The sequence below is a fragment of the Zootoca vivipara genome, chromosome 9 (assembly GCF_965207765.1).
Source record: "Zootoca vivipara chromosome 9, rZooViv2.hap1.1, whole genome shotgun sequence".
NCBI lineage: Eukaryota > Metazoa > Chordata > Lepidosauria > Squamata > Lacertidae > Zootoca > Zootoca vivipara.
Genome location: NC_142592.1, coordinates 34,790,965 through 34,813,122, shown reverse-complemented (window position 1 = coordinate 34,813,122; position 22,158 = coordinate 34,790,965). Strand labels below are relative to the sequence as shown.

General features: G+C 40.5%; 1 protein-coding gene across 1 annotated transcript; it reads left to right on the top strand.

Annotated features, from left to right (window-relative positions):
- Nucleotides 1-766: 766 nt before the first annotated feature.
- Nucleotides 767-21,625, top strand: ZC3H11D (zinc finger CCCH-type containing 11D). Its single transcript, XM_088651822.1, has 12 exons — nucleotides 767-838; nucleotides 2,690-2,809; nucleotides 3,865-3,988; nucleotides 8,097-8,255; nucleotides 9,214-9,291; nucleotides 9,385-9,498; nucleotides 12,394-12,504; nucleotides 12,631-12,738; nucleotides 17,106-17,213; nucleotides 17,426-17,629; nucleotides 19,270-19,359; nucleotides 20,262-21,625. Exons 1-12 carry the CDS (start codon nucleotides 767-769, stop codon nucleotides 20,444-20,446), a joined length of 1,473 nt encoding a protein of 490 aa, XP_088507948.1. The 3' UTR covers nucleotides 20,447-21,625.
- Nucleotides 21,626-22,158: the final 533 nt, after the last annotated feature.

Sequence of the window (22,158 nt, the reverse complement as noted above, 5' to 3'; positions counted from 1 at the left end):
GTTCACAAAGGCTGCATCATCAAAGGAGATTGCAGCTGGTGTACCGGGTGAAGCTAGGAGTTACTCCTGATCACAACCACCACCTGATAGTCTATGAATAAGGCCAGATGCAGAAGTCATAGCCTGCAAACTTGTTCTTTCAGGAGGGGTCAGACTGAGAATCCATATTGAGTAGACCATTCATTCATTCATTCTTTCATTCCTTCCACAATCCAGAGTCCTGCTAACCACCTTAATCCATATCTTTCCTAGATTATTGACCTTCATCCAGCATGTTACTGATTTTGTGTCATGATTCAGGGATTCCACTTCTTCACTAATATTTGAGGAATATTATTATGCAATATTAATGACACTGAACTCCAAATCTTCCAATAATTCCAATAATTTTATCATTTAATGACAAACGGAACTCTGTGGGACTGGAGAAGATAATTTAAAGGAGACAAAACAGGAATCCCTCCCTCCAGAAATGTACAGAATCACTCCCAGGTAACTTCAGTTTGTAGGGTAGATATGCCAGTCAGCAGCAATCAATGATCAAAATATCTTTAAAAACCAAGGCTTTGGCAGGCAGGCAATTATTGAAGAGGGCAGGAGCCGATGCCCTCACTTGCTTTCACTCCCATCCTTGTGCTTCTTCTCTTAATTATATAAGTTACAGATGTTCTTCTCTTAATTGAATTCTACTGACTTGGTAAGGTACGACGAGATGAAAAGGCTACACAAAAATCACTGTTTCCTTCCTCTTTTAAACACAGGGGCGATGAAAATAAGCGAGCACTCCCAGTTTGAGGGGTCGTATGGTGGCCTTTGTGATGATGTCATAAGAACCAAGGTAACAATGAGAGAAATTCTGGAAGTTTGAATTTGCGCACTGTCTAGCAACCACTCTCAATCTGTGAGCACTTCAACAAACCTGGAGAAGGTACCGTCCGTTTTACAATTAGTATAAGTAACCCTTTGAATAAAACTATCAACTGGAGGTCTCCCTTTAAGAGGAAATAGAACTTAGATCCCGAATACAGCTGTATTCAGAACAAAAGGGAATGTTCTTTCCTTACACGTTGATAGTTCTTACATTTGCATTGAGACCTTTCTAAAGGCAGTGGAGTAGAAGCACAAGAGGTGGCAATGGCAGAAGTTGGGGATGACTGCTATTTCTATTTTCATTCAACCTGTATAAAGGTAAATACTGCACAATTTATAATAGCTTGCATCTATTGTGTTGTTATGTGCCCTCCACTTTTCCAAGCAGTGAGATGTTTCAGGGATGGTGCTGAAGGGTTCAGAGAGCAATTCTGTGTGTTTGTGTGTGGAAGTAAGCTCCATTCCCAGGTACCTCCAGTAGAAAACTGGAGTCTCGTTCCCTTTCAATAAGAAAGAACACTGGAGACTTCAGTTGTCTTTGTAATAGTATGATGGTGATGATGATTGCATAGCAAAAGTAAACATGCATTCCCACTATGGGCAAAAGAGGCCCTAGAGAGCACAAATACTTCATTTTGTTTAATTCCACCTTGAAATTCTCAGGTCTTGGTTGATCTACCTCTTTGTGTTTCTACCATTTAAAAAACTGCAGATTACTTTTGCTCTTTCTCTCCCCTTGTCCTCAGCGGAAGGAATGTTCATTTGTCTTTTTCATTGAAACCCACAATAATTATGGAAAGTGCAAACTACTTTTTGCTGCTCCTCTGCTCTCCCCATTCAGCAGTAGTGTTCACCTTCCCCAAGTTCAAATGGGCATCCCATTTAGAAGAGGGCCTGCAGCCTCTCCCTAATGACTTTTCTTCCATTACAAATATGGCTTAAAACAGTGGTGGATCACAAGGCTTCCCCAGTAGGAGATAACAATAGATTAACAAAAAAAATCCAGAACATACAAGGCTATGTGTAGTTAGCTGTTTATCGGTTATAAAGATCTTTTCCCATTAGCAATGAATGAGTTGTGTGACTAAGTATATATAGATATACATCTTCCCAAGTTGGACCATCATTGTCCCTCAAAACAAAACAATTTTTAGCTAATAATCCTTTCAGGCTCCCATCTTTCTACTTCCACATCACTTGCAAACACTAGTGAGAAATTCCTTCAGTTACAGACAGTCCCTACACCTCACCAGTTTTCAAATAGCAATGTGCTTCACCGCCATGGTCATTTTGATATACTACACCTACAAAGCTCCTTCAATATGTTGTATGTGCTTCCATATTGGTTTCCGGCCCATACTGTCTGTGCATAATGTCTAGGTTCAAACTGTTGATCTGTATTCATTGTCCTAAGGCAGGGGTGGAACTGGACCTTTCTGGTGGTCTGTATCATTATCTCCTTCACACACACAGTGGCCTTGTTTGTGCAGTGGCCTCCCAAGGGAGGCTTGCTTGACACCACATCTGATGTATCTCTAGTGAGGCAAAAAGTGCTTTTCATTTGTTCAGGCCTTCTAGCATGTCACATAATCTGATATAATCCAATCTTATTTGATATTTTATTAGTTCAGCTTGGTTTTTATTGCGCTGCTGCCTTTCTGCCGTTTCTGCTGTTCCCTGACTAGGATTTTATTGTATTTTTAATTGTTTGTTTGTGATCCACGCTAGTGTTTTTGGTAACTGAAGGGCAGCCTAAAGAACACTTAAAGAAATGCTGCCTGGCCGAATTTTCCAACCTCTCTCTCTCTCCTCTATTCAGGGATCAAAGTGCCGATTCCGTCACTGTGAAAAAGCCATTGGCAGTGACACCGTGTGCTCATTATGGAGAGAGGGGAGATGTTCCCATCAACTTTGCAAATTTAGACATATGGAAATACAGGTAGAAATGGCAAGTGCTTTGAAGTGTTCTCTTGTGAAGAGATCTATTATAAGCATTTATTGGCTGTCTCTCACCTCTGCTGCTGCAGATGTGACATCTTAAGTTTCACAGTTAAGATACATGGTGTTCTTGTGACGCCCAGATATCCGCTTTGGAAATAGTCAAACATCATTTTATCACCTAAAGATAGAACTGGTTCACACCTTCTACCCCACTTGAAAAGCTTAACGAATTCACTGAATTTTAAGGATCCCTTCATCTGTACTTCATTTCAGCTTTATGTTCCCATAACACTCTTCTTTGCACTGCGAGAATAGAATGTTTTTATACTGCAGTTGAGTATAGAGGAGAAAAATGAGCTCCCTTTAGTCAAATCTTGAGTCTTTTTAAATTTAGTGGCAACATGTTTTGGCGCTTCAAGTCAATTAAAAGGAAGATGGACGGGAACATCCTCTCTGATACCACATATGAGCTGGAACCCAAGAAAATGGGCAGAAGGGAAATATTTATTTCACTTTATTGTTTATTTATTAGGTGTATATTCCACCGTTCATCAAAAGGTCTCAGGTTGATTCACAAGATAAAGCCACTAGCAGTGCTCTGCAAAAGTAGAAGAGCTCATGATAATACTATGTTATAATGCAAATGCTCAAGAGCTCATACTCTACACAAGTACAATAACTTTGGATTCAGTTTTACTTTCCTCACACAACTGCTGTGATTGGGAGCGTACCTTTAGATTCAACAGAAAATGTGTAATGTATAAAGAACTAGAAGCCTGATTCTCTTTTGATAGCTGATTGGGTAGGAAAATCATAGGAAAATGAGCCAAATCATTTTCAATAAGATCACATTCTCACACATCTTTTATTGATGTCTCTGCAAGTCTCCGTTGCAAAATATAAGGGACAGAGCCTGCTTTGACTTTGCAGCAATTTCTCAGCCATTGCTCTTCACTGTCTAGTTTTATTAATTCCAGCATTCCATCCATGACCCACTTTACTGTTTTGCAATCATTAAATATGGAACCAACTTTTTTTCCCCTTTTTCCATAGCAAAAATACAACAGCATTTCATGTTTCTGGGAGACACAGCCATTGGGCTGTGTGAGAATCAGTTGTGTCTTTCATCACCGGAAACCTCGTAACATAAATGGACTTTTTTTGCCACCTAGTAATGGTGAGTACAAATGTTTTTTTCCCATATTCTGAATACTGAAATATGTTCTAGAGTCTAGTCTTAAAATATTAAGGACACCATTGTAGAAGGACACTGTCTTTTACACACTGAAATACTCTGGGCTGTAGCCTAACTGATCAGAATAAGATTAAAAAATTCCTTCAGTAGCACCTTAAAGACCAACTAAGTTTTTATTTTGGTATGAGCTTTCGTGTGCATGCACACTTCATCAGATACACTGAAACAGAAGTAACCAGACCCTTATGTATATACAGAGGGTGGGGGTGGGGTGATGGGAATGGGTGATGGGCTGATAGGAGTGGTAAACCTGTTGATGACTGTTAACAACTGTTAATGACTGCAATTGGTCTTGCGGGGAGGGGGAACAAGGGCTGAGGTGCTAAGAAAAGCTTGATCATGTATAATGAGATAAGAATCCTATGTCTCTGTTCATTCCAGGTGGCTCCATGGTTTTAAGCTTGCCAATGAGTTGCAATTCAGCAACTTCTCTTTCCAGTCTGTTTCTGAAATTTTTCTGTAATAAAACAGCTGTTTTGAGGTCTTGTATAGAATGTCCTGGGAGATTGAAGTGTTCTCCTACTGGTTTCTCTGTCTTGTGATTCCTGATGTCAGATTTATGTCCATTTATCCTTTGGCGTAGGGTTTGGCCTGTTTGTCCAATATAGAGAGCTGAAGGGCACTGTTGGCATTTGATGAGAATAAGGTCAGTGTTTCCAAGATTAACATTCTTGAAGAACGCAGTGGTAAAAAATTCCCTGGATTTGGAATACCTAACTACCAGCCAGTTGCTTATCTCCCTTTCCTGAGCAAGGTTCTGGAGAGAGTGGTGGCAGACCAGATCCAGGCACTTTTGGAAAAAACTAATCCGGTTTTGGTGCAGAAACTGCTTAGTATGGCCCTATATGATGACCTCTATCAAGAGAGAGACAAGGGAAAGATGTCCATGTTAATTCTTCTCGAACTCTCAGTGGCTATTGATACCATTGACCATGTATCCTTCTGGAGCAGTTGTCTGAACTAGAGATGTGTGACACCACTTTGTCGTGGTTCCAGTCCTACTTGGATGGTCGTTCCCAGAGGGTGTTGCTTGGGGAATGTTTTTCAGCCCCGTGGAACCTTCAATGTGGGGTTCTGCAGGGCTCAATACTAACCCCCCATTGTTTAACATCTACATGAAATCATTGGGTGTGTTTATCCGGAGGTTTGAAGTACGTTGTCAACAGTATGCTGGTGACAACTCTACTTCTCCTTTACATCTGCAGGCATGGCAGTGGAAGTGTTGGACCAGTGTCTTGCCTCAGTAATGGACTGGATGAGAGCCAAAAAACTGAAACTCAATCCAAATAAGACGGAGGCACTGTTAGTGGGTAGTTCCCTAGAACAGATGGGTGGGATGTTGCCTGCTTTTGATGGGGTTACACTTCTCTGAAGGAGCAGGTGTGTAGCTTGGGGTTACTCCTGGATCCTTTGCTCTCACTCAAGGTTCAGGTGGCCTCAGTGGCCCAGAGTGCCTTCCATCAGCTTCGGCTGGTAGCCCAGCTATCCCCCTATCTGGACAGGGATAGCCTAACTACTGTTGTCTATGCTCTGGTAACCTCAAGGTTAGATTACTGCAATGTGTTATACATAGGGCTACCTCTGAAGAGGGTTTGGAAAGTGCAGAATTCAGCTGCCAGGGTGCTCACCGGAGCAAGTCGGTTTGAGCATATTACACCGATCCTGTTCAGATTCCACTGACTACCAATTAGTCTCCAGGGCCAATTAAAAGTGCTAGTTTTGACCTATAAAGCCTTAAACAGTTCAGGACTGCAATACCTCAAGGACCACCTCTTCCCATATGAACCTAACCAGTCCCTGAGATCATCTTCTGAGGCCCTTCTTCATTTGCCGCCTCCTCGAGAGGTCCAGAGGGTGGCAACACGAGAACAGGCCTTCTCTGCAGTGTCCCCACCCCCGGGGGGCGTTATTGGGTTCTTTTTATTTTGATTATGTATGTTGTGGTTTTATATTTTGATTTCATTCTGTGAACCGCCCTGAGCCCTCTGGGTATAGGGCGGTATATAAATTCAATAAATAATAATAAAGGCGGAATTGGGAAACTAGAAAGTATGCTTTGAGGTCAAGACTAATACATAGTTATTAATTACCAGTCCATATGTAAGACTAGCATCCTTTTCTAATGAAACTAGAAGCATGTTTCTGGAATGTATGATCCCTAAATTCCCATCTCTTAAAATACTGTTCAGCACTTTAAGATTTACCAGGATTCCTCTTAATATGTGGCATTGATGCACTGAATGATAGACATCTGAAGGCAGCCCTGTTTAGGGAAGCTTTTAATGTTTAATAGATTATTGTATTTTAATACTTCTGTTGGAAGCCGCCCAGAGTGGCTGGGGAAACCCCAGCCAGATGGGCAGGGTATAAATAATAATAATAATAATAATAATAATAATAATAATAATAATAATAATTCTAGACATGTAGAATGTCTAGAATTCAAGACAAATGGGGCAACATATTAATGGCCCATCCATATAGATAAGAACAGGGCAGACACCAGGGTGAGTGGACCCTCAGCATAATGTCACCAATACCACCACCAAACATGGACTTGAGTTGCCCCCCCACCCCAAAAATGCCATTCCTCTGTCTTTACTGCCCTGCCTTGCCTTGCCATCCCCACAGTAATACAGGTGCTGGACCTGACAACCAGATACTGCATTAAGGGGGAGAAACCATGGTGGCCACCAGCCAGCCTATTACAGCAGCAGCATGGATAATCCTGGAAGGAGGGGGAGAGGTGGCTGGCAGTTGCAGTGCTGCCAGGGTCTGTATCTGTGCTACTGAGGAATTCAAGTGCAATATTTAACATACTGCATAACTTCAGGGTCTTCTGTTTATATATATATATATATATATGTTTTAAAGTGTAAGTGTACATATTCCATCGAAGAATGAACGTTACATTTTATATTCAAACACAAGAATATGGTTCCTATTTAATATCTTTGTATATGGAACACATGTGTCAAACATTGTATTATAATGAGCAGGGGTGGGGTGGGGAGAATCAGCTTGGACATGACAGGGAAAGATCCACAGATTGAATTCTGTCATGTATCTTTCTTGCAAAATACATGGGCATTTCCATTCCACTCTTGATGGATTCCACATGCATTTCCTGCTCAGAAGAAATATATTTCCTCTGAACTAACTCTGATTGGAGAGGAAACGGGTGGAATAAAAGCCCCTTCCCCAAGCTATAATTATGGCAGAGGGCATAGAATTGTTTATACCAGGGTTTCCCAACCTTGGGTCTCCAGCTGTTTTTGGACTACGACTCCCACCGTCCCTAGCTATCAGGACCAGTGGTCAGGGATGATGGGAACTGTACTCCAAAAAAAACATCTGGAGACCCAAGTTTCGGAAACTCTGCCGTAGCAAAGGAAATGATTAACATGAGTGTGGTGGCGCCATTGTTGTATTCATTTGAAGGCACACTCTTAAGCCCAGGCCCACCTCATGTCAACAGAGGTAAGTTGATATGGCCAGCTGTGAGATTATGGTTTTGTGCCTGCTGTGTTGCAAAGGTTGCATATTTGTATTTAAGGTTTCAGTTGTGATATATGCTTTCACTGGTGTTTTGATTGTACTGGGGTCTTATGCTCTGGGATCATGAATGATGAAGGGTGGTCTTGAAATCGAAATAAATAAATAAATATCTAATCAGAAGTAGGGAGCCCAACTGAATTTGATGGAGCTTGTTTCCAAGTAAGTGTGCATAGGGTTGCAACCTTAATCAGTTAATAGGCTGCAATCCTCTGCACACTTGCATAGGAGTGAACTCTACAGAACAGAATGGTGGGCATATGAAGCAATGCTCTGTGTGGGATTCATACAATTGATCAACTGTGATTTAGTTAGTTAGTTAGTTGATGGCCCAAGTTGTAATATGTATCTGCTCCATATGTGTCTAAGAACAAAACCCAACCACTGCCTTGGCTTTTATGAGTGAGTTAAGTATGATGAGGACTTCAAAGTTTTACTCAAAGTTTTATACTGAAATTTAGGTTCCTTCCTATAGATTCTACATTGCAAAGGGAAGTTCAGGAAGGGATTTTACCTCCTGCCCAAAATCAAGATTCCACAAAAGGTCAAGAAAACACATTAAGACCTATCCATCCTCCACTGATTATTACCATCAATCTTGAGGACGAGGACGAAGAAGAACAGGAGGAGAAATGTAAATACCGTACTTTGCCAGACATTTTTGTGTGCTTGTTCAATGTTTCTAGCAATTTGAATCTACCTAGAAAAAATTTACAAAATAGGTTCTCATATAACATTATATTAAAGGGGTTTTTAAAAAGCGTTTTTGTGATAACTGTACAGTGGAACCTCAGTTTACGAATTTTCGGTTTACGAACGCCGTGGACCCATCTGGAACGGATTAATTCACTTTCCATTACTTTCAATGGGAAAGTTCGCTTCAGTTTATGAACGCTTCAGTTTATGAACAGACTTCCGGAACCGATTACACCCATGCTTCGGGTTAAGTACGCTTCAGTTTGAGTACTCCGCGGACCCGTCTGGAACGGATTAATCTACTTTCCATTACTTTTAATGGGAAAGTTCGCTTCAGTTTATGAACGCTTCAGTTTAAGTACTCCGCAGACTGTCTGGAACAGATTAATCCACTTTCCATTACTTTCAATGGGAAAGTTCGCTTCAGTTTATGGACGCTTCAGTTTATGAACAGACTTCCGGAACCAATTGTGTTCATAAACCGAGGTACCACTGTAATAGTGTTTAAAAGCTCCCATCCCAAGCAATGTGACTTCAATCTTTTAACAAATACAAAGTAAAAATGTTTTAGACTTTACCTACCCGAAGTGTTAATATATTTCATAAATGACCAACCCTGTTTGATAATAGAAGTTGGCCTATTGCGTTTAATATTATTCCTAAAATAAATTACAGCTGAATTGAGGATTCAAACTTTTATTAATAAAAAATAGAATGTTAAGCAATAATATTATTTTATCCAGAATATTAAAAAAAATTCTCCAGAATACACCCCAGTTGAAGAATCCCACCAGTAAAAATTTATATTGCAATTTGTACTATGAATGCAATTGCAGTTTAGAAGATATCTAGCAAGGTCTTTGCTTAGTAAGCTCTTTGAAATGCGTTCCCTACAGATGCATCTTATTTATTGTCTAAGACACCAGAAGACATAGAAGAAGAAAAGGCAATAAAGGAAATGTGTTATAAATCTGGTAAGAATGTTATTTCTGATTCTGTTATCTCACTTTTCAGCTGATATCACTCTGGTAATTGCCCCCCATTTTCTCTTCCTTGGGGTGAAACAGGAGAATACTACAGAATTCAGACTTCTCAGGAAAACCACTTAACAAAAAACATACCTTTGGTGCTGGAGAACGAGCTCTTGAAAACCATGGAAACTGGCAGAGATTTACAAGAAGGCAAGGACCTGAGCAATATAACTTTTATTTTATTTTTCATATAGGAGAACAAGCCTTGCTGAAGCAGAGCCAGCATGGGTTCTGCAAGGGCAAGTCCTGTCTTACTAACTTATTAGAGATCTCTGAGAGTGTCAACAAACATATACCAGTAGCTAGTGGTGATCTGGTTGACTTTCAAAAGGTTTTGATTTGGACTTTCAAAAGGTTTTGATAAGGTACCTCATCAAAGCCTCCTGAGGAAGCTTGGCAGTCATGGAATAAGAGGAGAGGTCCTCTTGTGGATCAGAAATTGGTTTAGTAGCAGGAAGCAGACAGTAGGAATAAATAGACAGTTCTCCCAAAGGAGGACTGTAGGAAGTGGTGTGTGCCCCGAGAAGTCCTGTGGATGGCACCCAGCTTTTTCACTCTATACCATCAAGAGGCAATTCAGGTGCTGAACTGGTGCTTGGAGCCAGCTGGAAGTGAGCCAGTAAACTGAGTTGAATCCAGATAAGGCAGAGGTTCTATGTGTCCTGAGTTTTCAGGTCCAGGAGTTGTGGTGATATATGTGCTGAAGTCTTGTTATTTTAAAAGCAAGACGCTAATATAAGTGGCTCATTGATATTGTCTTAAATATTTGAAGCTGTTTGATTAATGTGAGGGTAAACTATCAGAATCTGCTACTATAATTTCAAAATCAACTGAATTAAGTAAAGCAAGCAAGCAAACTCTGAACATTGATACAAATGCCCCCAAGAGCTGTCCATCTACTTTCGTTGTTACTATTTTTCACTGTACTTATTCAAATTTAATCAACTGTTTTTTATTGAGTTGTAAACCACCCTGGAATGTTTTCAACAAAATAAATAAAAACAAACAATACTGGTCATGTAAAGGAAATTAACAAAGTGAGAAAAATGTATATTTTTATATGATTTCTTTTTATTAGAGATGGAAGTCATTGCTCACTGTAAATGGGCAATTTTTTTCTGCCATTAGTGACCCCAGGGTTTTCCCCAGTAGGTTTTTTAAAGGAGCAGTCAGGAAAAAAGAACCTGTAATATCTCACATAATCCATGTTTAAAATAAGAGAACTCGGGAATAATAATATTTAGGAAGTGCTGATGAGAAACAGTGATTTGGACAAAAAAGAAGAAATAATTAAATTGGCCCAGTCAATTTAGGGAGAACCTATTTAGTGGAAGGCTCAATTTAGTTTCACTGATTTATTTTGCTGATTCATCAGTATGTTGACTTCAGAGTAGACCTCACTGAATGTAAAGAGGCACCACACTGTGACTTTATATTTTGAACAAGCCTTTAATAACTGTAAACCAAAAAGCCTGCTTCAGCCACTATTCTTTCTTTGAAGGAGTGTTTAACAGTGACCCTCTCAAAAAAGCTACTTGAGGAATAATCTGTTTTGATTTGTTAAAACGTGTTTTTCTGTCAACTGCTGTGCATCACCTGTTGCCACATTTGCTTGGGATAGATCTCTCTAAACACATCTGCAGACTACTTGGGGAATAACAAAATATAGTGGTACCTCTGGTTACGAACGCTTCTGGTTATGAACGCTTCAGGTTACGAGCTCCGCTAATCCGGAAGTAGCTGCTCCTGGTTGCAAACTTTGCCCCAGGTTGCGAGCGGAAATCGGTACCAGAGGCGCGTATGCAGCAGGAGACCCCATTAGCAAAAGCGCGCCTCAGGAATAAGAGCGGTTTCAGCTTTAAGGACGGACCTCCGGAATGAATTAAGTTAGTAACCAGAGGTACTACTGTAGCGATTTAGTGACTTCAGACAGGGATGGCTGGGAGACCAAGAAGGAGAGATCTAAGTATGGTGGCACAGTAAACTTTGGCTTCTAAGGAACTGGAAGAGAGAGAGATTTGTTACCATGTATGTCTCTAAACATGTCCACAGATGTGATTCTAAGGAAGAGGAGAAGAGAAGGGATGAATCTGCAGAAAAGGAGAAATGGTCTTTTGACACACACATACTCAGAAAAGTTGAATTGGAACACCTTGGCACCATAGTTGACTAGGAATTCCATGTAGGCGATTGAATGGGTTGCTAGAAGGTGAGATGGATTGCCCTGCTCATCTTCCACCAACCCATATACTAGAAGATCTTTAAAATAAAATAGCTTGCTAATATGCCTGTATTTATGTAAGGGGAAGAGAGTATAGGGACCCTCTTCCCCTCATTAGAAGCAGCTCCTCCCCGAGCAGCTGGAGTCCAGTCAGGAAGTGGAGAGAGAGGGACAGGGCTCTGGCAGCATGGGAGAGCCCCTACGACACAGGAGGGAGGAAGAGAGGGGGGGAAAGGGGGGAGAAGGAAAACATGGAGCGCAGACCCTTTCCCCCCTCCGGTTCCGGAATTACGCAGGAAAAGGAGGGGAAAGAGATTTGCTGTCCCGAGGCTCTTATGCTGGAGGATGTCCAGGGGCGGTCCAGTGCTGGATTCTGCGTCGGACTGAGCACACATGTTGTACATACCCAGCTCACTGTAAATAGCATGCACTAAATAAAAAGTGCTGAAAGACAAGCATGCGGAGCGTCGTTACTCTAGAGTAGCCGCAACAACCCCCTGACAATTTCCATGCTAGCCCAGCATCTAAATGGAGTCTAGGTATTTTTAGAGAAAAATATGTGCAGGATGATAACTTTGGTGTCTTATTTATTAGCATTATTTATCTTCCAAGTGCTCAAAACACTTTACAGATGTCATCTCAGCAATCCTTATAATATTCTTATTAGATTCTTATAATATTATGATTCCCATTTTGCAGATGGGAAAGCTGAAGTTAATAGAATAGCAGTTTGACTAATGCTATGGTAATACCTATGCCATGGACATTTCCCACTATTAAAATAAGTTTAGTAAATTCAATTATTCTGTCTCTTGCCCTTTTAGGTGATGGCGTTGCAGTTTCATCAAAGTTTAATATTGCAGAAAGGCAAACGGAGATAACGGCATCATTAGATTGTAGCTCTCGATCTGATCTTAGTGCCTTTGAAAATGGAGGTAATTACTTCAAATGTACATTGACTATTTTTAAATTCTTATGATTTACATGACTATCAAATGACAATGGAAACTAAAATACAAATACAAGTTCTGTGATTTATTTATGTTTGTCTCTCTTTGTAGGAGGTGATTGCTATTTGCCACAAAGAAATATATTTGTTGCAGGGATACAAAGCAAAGCATTCAGTGGAGAAAAAGAATTTGCCATGCTGAAGTGTTCGAACATTAAAGGTATTCAGAGCTCATGTCTCGTCTTTTGGGGGAAGGGGGGGGGAATTATGAAGATATATGTTTCTTCCTTTCTGCAGTTTGAAAATGCATCTGCACAAGCTGCCTGTGTGATTTTTCTATAATTTGTGCCAGGGAATTCAACTGTACTGGTGGTTAATTTCATTTTCTTATCAGAGTTAACACTTGCTTCATTCCCCACCCCACCCCCTGCTACAGCTCATTCTGTCTATTCTCTTTGGTGCCAACACAAGCTTGTTACGGAGTTTAGCTTTGGCAGGATCATCCAATTAATTACTGTGATCATTTCTACTGTCCTATGATGCAGTGAACCATTGCAACTTCCCAAGAGTCTAAAGGGGGACCGTGCTGAGAAGTATTAGATAGCAGGCTCAGTTTCATGACACATTTAAATGTGTGAAATAATCAGCTGGACTTTTCACATAACACCAATTATCACAGCCACCAAAGATGCTTCTGTGTTAACCTGGATATAGCCTTGTTTGACAGCATGATACTCCCTCAAATTCAGACATTCTGGAGATGGGGGAAGCTCGGGGGGGGGGGGTCTTTTATGGGGGAGAGGGAGGTGGCCAGGCAAGATCAGGGGGATCCCCTTTATTGAACAGTCCCCCATTCCCTTGCCCTGTCCCTCCCTGCCCAATGTTCACCAATGCTGTGTGTGTGTGTGTGTCTGTGTGTGCGCACTAGGTAAGCAGAGACTGCCGTCCCTCCTTATTACGGTATGCCAGTCACTTCTCACTCACTTGGATGCAACAGGTAAAAACAGGCAACAATACCAAATGGTTGCAGCAGCAGAATCAGGGCACCAGTGATGCATTACCTCAGGCATCCCCAAACTGCGGCCCTCCAGATGTTATGGCCTGCAACTCCCACGATCCCTAGCTAAACAGGACAAGTGATCAGGGCAGATGGGAATTGTAGTCCAAAACATCTGGAGGGCGGAAGTTTGGGGATGCCTGCATTACCTGGTAGGGCAGGAGCTTCAACAGATACCCTGGGCTGCCCACCTCTGATGCCCCTGGCTGCCATTGAAAGAGCACCATCAACGATCCATTATTGATCTCCCCAACAGGCATCTAGTTGCATAAAATGCCAACCGCCTCATTTTAATACATGCAATTATTCTTTGTGTCCCCTCTCTGTAGGGGTGGTCAGCTCCTTTCAGCTGCTTCAGTCGAGCTGCATCCCGTAATAATGCACTGGGACGGTGGCGGGGAAAATCTGTATTTTGTTGCATCTGTGCACTGGTTTACATAGATTGAATAGCAGGTAAATGGGGGAACAGCTCAGGTGTTAGGTTTGCTACACACACTATAATTTATAGACGGTGAGGGGAGAGACTCCATCAGGCAAGGCCTCCTTCCACCTACTTTGCTCCAACTTGTAGTCTCTGCTTCTCAATTTCTATTGTATTATTTTATGTACTTTGGCTTGCCATTGTTTTATTGATTATAGTTTAGAAATTATTTATTGTAACTGTTAAGGGTGGATTTCTGTTTAACTTTTATATGCTGATATTACTCTTTTATACTACACTATTCTAATGATTGTTGAATGTTACTTCTTTGATGTAGGTTGCTTATTTTAAAGTTAGGTTTTACCATCACATTTTTGTCTTGCATTAGATTGTTATAAGATGTACATTTTTTTTTGTTTCTTCAGCTTGTAAACTGCCTTGAGTATTGTAAGATAGAAAGACGGTCAGGGCCGGCTCTAGGTAGACCGCCGATGGCGCAGGGCACCACGGCGCCGGCCCGCCAGGAGGGCGCCGCGAGCTGCGCCCGCCCGCTGGCCGGCCGGTCCGCCGGTTCGACGCCCAGCTGCGCCTGTGGCAGCCGCGCTGCGCCCGCCCACCCACCGCGCTGGGAAACGGGGCGGGGGGGGGCGGAGGGATCCGTCGCTCCATGGCGCCAGGGGCGCTTAAGACGGCCCTGAAGACGGTATACAAATTGAATATGATGATGTTGATGATACTGCACAAAAAGGCCAGTTTATGCTGGATTAAAGACTGGCTTACTTTAGAAAATCAGGAACTCCTGGAGATAGAGGGATTCAGAAACATCAAAGAGTGGCATGCCTACCTTTTATTGGAAAAGAAAGGGAATCAAAAAGAGTTTTCAGATCACGTAATTAAAAAATCATTGTATCAAATCTGGAATGAATTTAAGGGGTGGGTGGAACCTCAAAGCGCTTGGTGGGCGTCCCCGGTGGAGATGATGGCAGTGGGGAATTGTACAAAGATAGGGAAATGGCCAACCTACCGGGAGCTGTTAATAAGAGAAAATGACCAATGGATTCTAAAATCATATGAGGAGATCAAATAATAATCATAATAATAATTTATTATTTATACCCCGCCCATCTGGCTGGGTTTCCCCAGCCACTCTGGGCGGCTTCCAACAGAAAAATAAAACACAATAATCTATTAAACATTAAAAGCCTCCCTGAACAGGGATGCCTTCAGATGTCTTCTAAAAGTCTGGTAGTTGTTTTCCTCTTTGACATCTGTTGGGAGGGAGTTCCACAGGGCAGGTGCCACCACTGAGAAGGCCCTCTGCCTAGTTCCCTGCAACTTGGCTTCTCGCAACGAGGGGACCGCCAGAAGGCCCTCGGTGCTGGACCTCAGTGTCCTCAAAGGGTATTGTTTAAGCTGGCTACATTATGGGCAGATCCAAAGCATTTTTAAAATACATTAAGAGATTGGCTTCCCAGCAAAGGAGTCTAAATTACAAGAATTGATAATAGAAAATGATTTTAAAAAACCATTGGGGAAGATGTATAAATTCTTATTAGAGCTGGAATGAAAAGACGAATTAACTAAAAATGTCATGATAAAATGGGCCACAGATATTGGGAAAACGATCTCAATAAACCAATGGGAGAAATTGTGGAAAGTGGATTCGAATTTTACAGCTTGTATGGCAATAAGAGAAAACATACTAAAAATGTTCCACAGATGGTATGTAACACCGGAAAAAATAGCAAAATTTTATAAATTAGGTGAAGGAAAATGCTGGAAATGCCAAAAGAAAATTGGAAGCTTTTACCATTGCTGATGGACATGCCCAAAGGTAGCTGATTTCTGGAACAAAATATATGATGAAATGAAAAAAAATGTTGAAATGTACATTTGAAAAAAGCCCTGAAATATTTTTGTTGAGTCTAATCCCCCCAAATATACCAAAAAACAGAGTGAATATTTTATTATATGCATGTGCAGCAGCCAGGATCCAAATTGCAACGAAATGGAAAGGAGATTCGTTACCAACGGTTCAAGAGTGGCAGGAAAGATTAATAGAATATTTGAAGATGGCGAAACTAATGGCTATAATAATAAATGTACCCAGGCAAAAAATTATGGATGAATGGAAATATGTGCAAGATTATTTGGAGAAAGAAAATCTAGTAATTTAGTGATGTGCTTAGAATAATAGCTAGGTAAAGGTAAAGAGACCCCTGACCATTAGGTCCAGTCGTGACCGACTCTGGGGTTGCGCGCTCATCTCGCATTAGTGGCTGAGGGAGCCGGCGTATAGCTTCCAGGTCATGTGGCCAGCATGACAAAGCCGCTTCTGGCGAACCAGAGCAGCACATGGAAACGCCATTTACCTTCTCGCTGTAGCAGTTCCTATTTATCTACTTGCATTTTGACATGCTTTCGAACTGCTAGGTTGGCAGGAGCTGGGACCAAGCAACGGGAGCTCACCCCGTCACAGGGATTCGAACCGCCGACCTTCTGATCAGCAAGCCCTAGGCTCAGTGGTTTAACCCACAGCGCCACCTGGGTCCCTTCAGAATAATAGCTATAAGAGGAGAAATTGGTATTATACATTTAATAATGGTAAGATTTATATTTGGGTAAAGTAGGAGAAACAGCAAGGGGAAAAGACTTCACATAGGGAAGCGTGTTGTAAATAATAGGAAGTAATTTTTTCTTTTCTTTTTTCTTTTTCCCTCTCTTTAATTTTTCCTTTTTTTCCTGAGTATATGAATTTTTGTGTTTATGTATGAATGCGTTCTCTTTTTATATATTTTCTTTGACCTTTTATTGCATTTTTGAATCTTGTATTTTAAAATTTTTCTGAATAAAGAATTTAATTTTTTTTTAAAGATACTGCACAAAAAATGGGAGGAGAATGGGAGGATTGTTGAAACCATACTTATGCATGCAAGGCTATCTGCAGGTCATTCTTGGATCACATGCCAAGTCATGAATACAGCAAGGGTGGCCTTTTCCATGCCCCCCCCCTTACTGGATCCTCACATGAAAGCACCCTGGGAATCCTCCTCCTTTCTCAGTGCCCTAGAACTGAGAGGCAAAATCCTGTTGTTCTTCTTCTCTTTAGCTACAAGTCACTCTGAAAGCATAAAGAAGCATCATTTTAAAGGAGTGAAGAAAAAGAAATGGATTTCCGAGGAACCCAAAAACCTTCATCTCCCGTTGACAGCAAAAGGTATTTCGAGAAACCGTTTTTAGTAGGTTGAAAAAGTCACACGGGGAATTGACTCATTTGGTCCTAGTTCAACATCAGAGGCGATCTATTAAAAGGGGCGAGCTCAGTATTTGTATTGCATGTCCCCATCCATTGCCCCACATGTTGAGCAGCACTCAGTAGCTTCTTACAAGTCTGGGGGAAAATATTGATTATCGTATTATTTCTTGCAGCAATGCATACTTCAAACCCTAAAGGTAAAGGGTATTGCCAACAAAATGATCAAAGCAAGAATGCTGAGAATGCTTCTTATGTTCCTTCTCAGAGAGCCAGCGGGAGAAGTATTTCCTTGAGTTCTCCAGCAGCTGCAAGGTCACCTAATCTGACCTATGGTAAAGTTGGTGCAACCAAAGAATCCAAGATGAATTTGGCTGCAGGTCAGCACATAGTCTCATAGACCCTTCCTTCTGGCATGGAGGTTTGCCTGCATTATTCATACTGTGGTCTGTTATACCAAATTTGGATTACACATAAGATTGTCTTGCAGAGAGAGCTTTTACAGTTGTGGTGCCCTGAATATAGAATGCTTTTCCTCAGCAGGTTCACCTCTTGGCCAACATTGCTTTCATGTACAATAAGCCTGCAGCTTGAGCACATTTAACTTGTGTGCATTCAGGATAAATAGGAGGCAGAACGTGGGTTGGCATCCAGGGGGGAAAGAGTTTTGCAGTCCCACCTGCCCTTGCACCCAGTTGTGTTTTGATTAGTTTTAGGCATGATCTCTGGAACATAACCCCCACATAAATTGAGGGCTTACTATACTGTTTATTGTTGACTGTTCGTCTATCAATCAGTCTCATCTATTATTTGTTATATATAAGTACTTGATTTTTTTTAAAAAAAACCATCTAAACTGTTTGTAATTTCTCTGTCTGGTCAATAGCTATTTCTGGAAAAAATAATATTTGTAATTTATGTTTATTACAAGGTAAAAGCACAGCCACAAGATTTTGCTGCAATTTGGTGGGGTTTTATTCAGTTCAGATACAAATAGAGATGATTTGTTGTCAGATGTGGCAAGAATGGTTGGATGGTCTAATTCTTCTCCTTTTGTCTTTATCCTTCTTAATGTTTATTTTGCTTGTTTGTTTTCTTATAAATTTGTCCCAACTCTGCCAATTTTGTTATGACAATGTCATAAAAATCAGACGAGTTCCTCTAGTTTAAATTTTGTCTTAAAATATTGTGAGCTCTATATGCTCAAAAAAATGGTTAATCCTCTGTATGGTTTGATATTTTGTCATTTTGCAATAGTTCTTCTTGTTTTGTTATATTAAACCTCAGCAAAAAAAGAAAAAAAGAAATGAGTGCGAGTTTTGGGTATCATCTGAATTACCTCAACCCAAAGTTTCACATGGATGTTAAATAGCGTGAGAAATAAAATGGAACTTCGTAGTATCTTTGGAGTCTTCGTAGTATCTTTGGAGTTTGAACCTATCAGTTCTTTTCCAGGCAGGTGATCCAGAAGTATATCATGGTCATTGCTATTAAGCACTATTGCTAGGACCTGGACAATCAACAGCCATCTTGCTCCTGTCTATTTGGAAGTCAACCACCAGGACAATTAAACAGTTCCAGTCCAAAATGAATATTTGAACAGGTCTAAATAATTGGTTTCATTCAAGGATACTTGGAGTCCTAATAGCACTTCTGTAAGATTAGTGAATTTGGCAGATGAGTTGTTGGATTAATTAAAGGTTTGAGAAGTCGCAAACAGCCAAGGGAATCATACTTTATTTTAAGGAAGTATTTACTGGTCCTGCCACCCAGTGAATCACACTGGTTCTGACTGTTCTAAGCAGCCAGCCAAGTTGGGCATATGTAGTAGGCTTTCCCTCTCCCAAAACCTAGTTCATGTTCCCAGATTGAAAATGGAATGCATTCTCCCTTGGGGTTAATACGTTTTTCGAAGTGATCTATGATTTATGTGATCTCTCTCTCTCTCTGTAACTAGATTGGCAGAATATGATTATAATTATCGCTGAAAATGTAAATCAAACTGTATTTTTCTTTACAGAGAGGTGCACTTCAGCATATAATATACCAGCTTGGCGAAAAAGAAGCCCACATACTAAAGTATATACTAAAGCGGAAAAAATGCATTCAGGTATTTATAATGCCAATATGAGCGTATTTGCTAAAAATGAAAGAAAATTAGAATATGGGGGACATTTCTAAAGAGGTAGTATCTTATTATGTAGATAATTTTATCTTTGTGTATTGCTAGTGGATAGGAGGTGAGAACTCATGAAATTTGTTTAGTTTTGGAGCCTATGCACTTTTGCCCCAGAGACACCTGGGATAAGAAGGAAGAATGTTGACATCTGAGATTTGTTCTTTAAACTTGTGTTTATTTAGACAAACTGACTAAGGACATCCATTACTGCTTTTCTCAGTTGTTAGTCTCAAGTAGTAACTGGGCTTGGATCCAGATGACAGTTTTCTCTCTCTAGTTGAGTGATGGCAGCATGGGTTGTTATCCCACCCATTTCTGTCCTTTACTAGATAATATTGATCTCAGAAATATGAAGTTTATATGGTGTTTTTTTCTGTGAAAGATCCCTCAGAGCTCCTGGTACTGTAGTTATGAAGCCCCCCCCTTTTTTATCCCACTGACCTCCATTCCCAGCATAGTCCCCTTCCCCTGTTTTGGGCTTCTTGGAAACTTCACCTGTGCCTTCTAGAATAGTATCCTGAGTTTCCTTGCTGTCCTTTCACAGCAAGGAAACTTTTCACACACAAAAAATGTTTTGCACACATTTCCACTGACTGTGCCACCATCATGGCTCCCAGTCTAGCATATAGTCTGCTAGTAGGAAACTATAAGGAGATATATGGGGACTGAAGTTGGGCTGGGAGGGGATCTGATAAGCTGAACCAACATACCAGAACCACAAGGGGAGGGGGAGGTGTGATAATGTCCTGAGTAACAGAGGGTACAGATGACATGTGGCAATCAGATATGCAAAATGATAACTTGCGTCAATCTGTACTTTTGCCTAAAACCAGCCCAGGGTTGCCAATGTGGTGCCAGATGTTGTGGACTACATCTCTCATCTTCCCTTACCCCAATGGCCATGCTGACTGGAGTGGATGGGAGTTGGAATCAACAACAGCTGGGTGGTACCAGGCTGGCTATCCCTGCTCTATCTAGAAGGTGGTCTGAAAATGGAACAGTCCTGCCCATGTATTAACATCTCGAGATGAGGCTCTTCTTCATGTGTGTTTGTTGGGTAAACTTTGCTATGTGTCAATGAGGAATAAAAACCTTCTTTGTGGTGTCTCTATCTGTGGAATTCCTTTCTTAAGGGAATATGGCTGGTGCCAATGTTACAATCATGTTACAGCCATTTCAGTGCCAGGACATTTATTTGTCCAGCTTTATTTCTTTTTTCTTTTTGGTTTGAAGTTTAGTTCCCTCTCTGCCTGATTTTAGTTTGTTTTTATTTATTATAATAATGTATTATATGTAACTGTATTATACTAATTTTTTTGGTACTTAGTAACTTTTGGAAGGAATTGAAAAACATTCCTGTTCATTTGACAGCTGTAAGATGCTGTTACTGGCAGTGTTGAAATTATTAGCTGTAAGGATATGTGACTTTTATTTTGATTTGAATTGCATTGTTTTGAATTGTTTTGAATTGCATTGTTATGAATTCTGCTTGGGGGAACTTGTTCTTGAAGTTCTTTTTCAATGAGGTCTGCTCCCAAGTATTATCTGGTTTTATCTTACTTTCTTACATTTATATCCCATCTTCCTTCCGTCAAGGAATCCAAGGAGATGTACACATGGTTCCCAGGAATTGACCCATCCAGGCACCAACCAGACCCAGATGATGTTTAGCTTTTGTAAAGTAATAACCTCAAGTGCCTTCAAGCCATGCCCTAGGACAGAAGAAGTATACCCAAGACTGTTGTCCAGGGTGCTGATAGATGGACTTTTAAACTCTGGCAACTATATTTAGATTATTTCCATTCTTTATTTTATTGAGGCTCCTTCTCATGTCAGTTATAGTCCCAGTTCCATATATTATTATAGTCAGTGGTTTACAGCATCTCTGTTGAGGAACACTTTGATTCTGTAAACTTCACATTTTGGGTGCCTGTGTTTTCAAATTGTGTGTGTGTATCTTAATTTCAGAGCCCAGAAGAAATGGAAGCAGATAAAGTGGAAGCAGATTTGAAGGAGAGGGAAGGGCAAAAAAGAAGTGAAATTCTGTTCTTACTACCATCATAAGAGAAACAAAAGTGAAAATTCAAATGATACGGTTATCCAGGAATTAAACTGCAGATGCAAAGGTGACCAAAATTTAACACTCAAAAAGCAGGAAGTACAGAGAGGCTAAAACATACGTATTAAAAATATGTAAACAAGGCATATCTTTCTGAATGAGTTATTTTGCAACTGAAGTTTAAATATTGTTTGACAGTTTTACAGCTTTAAAGAATAGAGGTTTCCATGTCCCTTCCCCACCCCCTCCAGAATACAGCACCAGCAGGATTTTAGAGATGGTAGTACTGATCATATGGTAAATTTTGACAGACAAATCTCATTTCCCCTTTTCTATAATGCTAAAATAGCAATGTTGTGATTCATCAATGAATGCACAAGCTGTTGTTTTTCTGTGATCTAGGCATGATTCAGCACGACTAATCCTAACAATGCTTATTCAATGGTTTTCTGAACAATACAGACAATAACTGTCTGAAATTCTGAGGATAAGAGGGGCTCATTAAATGCAAGCATTGTAAGAGTTCAATTAATGCAATCATTTTTACTTACCGTAGTAGTCAAGCTACCCAAATTTGACATTTGGGCAAGAATGAATAAAGGAAACATTATCTTCTAAAGTATCTGAGTCCAATTATTGTGTTGGACTTCCACCAAGTTTCAGTAATATTT

Coding starts and splice junctions, on each gene's coding strand:
- ZC3H11D (XM_088651822.1), top strand. CDS start 767: ATGAAAATAAGCGAGCACTCCCAGTTTGAGGGGTCGTATGGTGGCCTT. Junction 8,256..9,213: donor AGAAGAACAGGAGGAGAAAT/GTAAATACCGTA, acceptor CGTTCCCTACAG/ATGCATCTTATTTATTGTCT. Junction 17,630..19,269: donor CAAGATGAATTTGGCTGCAG/GTCAGCACATAG, acceptor TTTTCTTTACAG/AGAGGTGCACTTCAGCATAT.